Source organism: Gopherus evgoodei, chromosome 12, assembly GCF_007399415.2.
Source record: "Gopherus evgoodei ecotype Sinaloan lineage chromosome 12, rGopEvg1_v1.p, whole genome shotgun sequence".
NCBI lineage: Eukaryota > Metazoa > Chordata > Testudines > Testudinidae > Gopherus > Gopherus evgoodei.
The window spans coordinates 4320209-4324026 of record NC_044333.1 but is presented as its reverse complement, the minus strand read 5'-3'; the positions used below and the strand labels follow the sequence as shown (position 1 = coordinate 4324026).

Here is a 3818-nt window from a genome sequence, read left to right as displayed (position 1 = left end):
GTAACGTTCCTCGGTGACGTGTGTTACGGGGTGAGCGAGCGCATGGCCAATGGGAGCTAAGGCCAGAACCTCCTGCAGGCTCCTGCCCTACCTGCAGTGGGGTGTTCGCTTGTCTTGTCCATCTGCCTGGGGCCCTGAGGGCACATAGTTGGCACTGGGCTAGTCTCTGATGCTGAACTTGCTCTGCTTAGTCCAGGACTGTGCTAGTGCCATCTCCCTACCATGCAGCTGTGCTGCGTGATGCTCTCAGCCCTGCTGGTGCCGACTAGCTCTGCCTCTCTGCAAAGCCTTCGGCTCCAGCTGGGTGGGCTGAGCTGCCTCAAGGCCAGGGCTCTGCTGGGAACACACAGCCTGCTGGGAGGGAAGAGAGACAGCACGCTACAGGGGGATCCTTTCATGTACAGGAACAGTGGACCCCCACGGAGGAAAAACTCAGCTCTTGGTGGTCAGAGAAAGAGCAGGAGCAATGACTCACCACAAAACTCAGATTTCTGTAGTGTTCAGGGACTTGGCTGCTGCTGGAAGCCAGGCCTGCCCACCCTCCCAGGCAGCACTGCCAGTGAGTGAGAGTTGCTGGCAGGTCGCAAAGGATCCCCACACACACGGAATCAGTATGATTTGGGCTGCCCCGGGGAATGTTTAGCTAGAATGTGCAGGCTGGGCTTGGCTCCTGCGCGCTCCCCTACATGGCGATGAACACGTGTCTCAAAGCATGCGGGACTATTCACTGTCTTGCTGTACCGGGCGTCAGTCAGTCAGCAGGCTTTGTGCTCTGATCCTACTGACAATAGGAAAAGCGGCTCCACTATCCTGTCCTCAGGAGACGGCTCAGTGCAGGAGATACTTGCAAATCAAGCATTAGTCACCATTCCCATGGACCCAGTTACTGATGCCATCTGCAGAAAGACCATATAAAAATACAGGTACAGGACCTGAGCAACGGCAGTGGCCATCTCTGTTCTTTAGAGGCTTGAAAGGATTAGTTTATCAGCAGACGTTGAAACACTGATTTCATTGTACATACAAATAGATGAAAAACAATTTCAGTCAATGACTGAAATATACAGATAGGCCACGGGCCAGATCCAGCCCACCAGCTGTTTGAATCTGGCCCTCGAGCTCGCACTCGGGGCAGGGTCTGGGACTTGCCCTGTTCTGGCACTCCAGCCAGGGAGCAGGGTCAGGGGCTGCTCCACGCAGCTCCCAGAAGCAGCAGCATAGCCCCTCTCCAGCTCCTATGCATAGGGGCAGCCAGGGGGTTCTGCTCTACACACTGCCCCCACCTCAAGTGGGAACCACAGCCAATGGGAGCTGCAGGGGTGGTGCCTGCAGATGGAGCAGTGTGTAGAGTTGCCTGGCCATGCCTTCATGTAGGAGCTAGAGAGGGACATGCCGCTGCTTCAGGTACGTGGTGCCTGGAGCCTGCACCCCAAGCCCCAGTCCTGATCCCCCTCCCACCTTCCAAACCCCTTTTTCCCAGTCTGGAGCACCCTCTTGCACCCCAAACCTCTCATCCCCCCATGCCCCAAACCCCTGAGCCCCAGCCCTGATCCCCCTCCAAACCCCTTGGTCCTAGCCCAGAGCACCTTCCTGCACCCCAAACCCCTCAGCCCCCCCCAGAGCACACACTCCCAGCTGGAGCCTGCACCCCAACCCCCTGCCCCAGCTCTGATCCCCCTCCTGACCTCTGAACCCCTTGGTCCCAGCTGAGAGCACCCTCCTACACCCTGAACTCATTTCTGGCCCCACCCCAGATCCTGCACCCCCAACCAGAGCCCTCATCCCCTCCCACACCACAGCCCCAATTTTGTGAGCATTCATGGCCTGCCATACAATTTCTATTCCCAGATGTGGCCCTCGGGCCGAAAAGTTTGCCCACCCCTGAGAAAGGCAAAGTAAAAGGAACTGCTGCTTGAAGCCTTGGAGGTGTGATGTCAGGTTACTTGCAAAGTTTGACGTGATGGTCACAATTTGTGTTTTAACCGTTACAGCTTTAGCTTTCGGCCTCAGTGTCTGTCATTAAGTAACTAGGCTGGCCCCTCCAGAATTTCCCACACTTACGAACGTTTTAATTGATGAATAGAAAAAATGCTTAAAAATAGATGTTGATATCAGTCGAAATTATAAAATATTACAAATTCTGCCAAGCCTTTTTATCCAGCCTGTGGGTGGGACTGCTCCAAAGCATCGCGCTGCTGTCAAACAGCGAGGGGCCTGCCGGTGAACCTGGCCTGGTTCTGTCATAGGCACTAGCCCAGGCTGCTGTGGGGCCGAGGGCTTCCCAGCTACATCAGCCCAATGGCAGAGGCCCGTACTCTACAGCGATGATCATGCAATCTGTGCAGCTGCTGCTGTTGAAGCCAGAAGTCACTCGGAATTGAAACCAAACCAGGACGGATTCACCCACCACTCCTGTGAGTGGAAAATCCTAGGGCAGGTTTTTCACGCCCCGGTGGGAGGTTGACTGCTCTCTGAACATTCACTGGCAGTGCACAAAGACCAGGGCCCCGTTGGTCTTCACGTGACCGGTTGTGCCCTCTCACTCCGTGTCACCTCTTGCTTTAGGGTCGCTCCCCACTAGCTGCAGAGAGAAGCCAGCTGTGTCAACTTCAACGGTGTGGATGCTGAAATTCCCCAGGCCCTACAATGAAAGGTTACGTTAGTAAAGCAACAGCGGGGGCCTTGCTGTTAGGTGGTAATAGCTGTGGGTGTAGCATGGGGATTATTTGCTTAGTTCTAACCCCCTCCCACTGCCTGGCCAACATGCCACGAGACACAGGCTGCTGTAGTCTGCACCCCTCTCACAGTGCCTGGGACACGCAAGGCCCTGCAGAGCCATCCGCTACCCTGATCACCCCTGAGATGGGTGGCAGCGAATGGGCATGGCTCACCTCTGTGTTTGCTAGAATTTGCTGTATAAAGTCTTTCTGGCTGGGCTCCTTGGTTAAGATGTAGAGGAACCCGCCACCTCCAGCTCCTGCCAAGCTCTGCCCATAGACATACGGCTGGAGAGCATCCATCATGAGTCTGACAGCCAGAGGCTCACAACCTGGGGCCATGCACTTCTTCTGGTGCCAGTAGTGGGTCAGGCACTCGCCAAGGAGGGGCAGGTTACCTAGAGCAGACAACGAGAATGTCAAGAATTGGTCTGTGCCCAGGAGAGCTGCAGCTGTTCCCTAAGGGTTCCCCAGCCCTGGTCTCAGGGGACGTGGGCAGGGTCTGCCCTGCCAGTGCTATCAGAACTAAATGATACGCTTGGCCAGCCTGACACCGCAGCATTTCACCTGCCTGGTGGTGAACGCCATGGCCTCCCTTGCTAGCCAAGTCTGCATATCTGTAACACTCCCCTGGGGAAAGAGGGGTGGATTCTGGCTCTTTCCATGTTCTTAGCACAGATGTGGTCAGAAAAGGGACACTGCAAAGACGGTGCAGCTCCCTCTTTCTCTGACATGCCCCTTGGCTCAGGCTGCAGTGAGACGAGGCAGCTTCTGAGCTGCAGAATCTCCAGCTACTTAGAGGAGGCAGAACTCAGCAGCTTTTTCATCAGCACCAGCTGCGATGAAGATTCTGCAGCAGTCAAGGGACTGGCGCTTGGTGGCTATTCATGGATTAAGGGCAGAAGGGGCCATTCGATCAGACCAGAAGCTCATCAAGGAAATACTGCATCAAGCCTGGATCTCAAGCTTGTTTTATAGAAAGGCATCCAGCCTCGATGTAAAGAGCCCAGAGCTACAGTCACTCGCCCCCAATCCCGCTGGTTCCTACCGATCCATGTGCTGCTCCTGAGCTCTGGGGGGGTTACACAAGCTCCTGCCTCT

The 3818-nt window shown here is 55.4% G+C and overlaps 1 protein-coding gene across 8 annotated transcripts in view; it reads right to left on the bottom strand.

Moving 5' to 3' along the window:
- Nucleotides 1–2047: 2047 nt before the first annotated feature.
- The window catches only part of FCSK (fucose kinase), a 38351-nt gene continuing 36580 nt past the window's right edge, over nucleotides 2048–3818 (bottom strand). For 7 of the 8 annotated variants that reach the window (XM_030581540.1, XM_030581542.1, XM_030581543.1 and 4 more), the window contains 2 exons: nucleotides 2892–3115; nucleotides 2048–2641 (listed from right to left, as the gene is read on the bottom strand). In XM_030581540.1, coding sequence (XP_030437400.1) covers nucleotides 2540–2641; nucleotides 2892–3115 — 326 coding nt within the window. In that variant the 3' untranslated portion in view covers nucleotides 2048–2539. Of the gene's footprint in view, nucleotides 2642–2891; nucleotides 3116–3818 lie in introns of those variants that run through there. The other variant, XM_030581546.1, reaches the window with a different exon arrangement.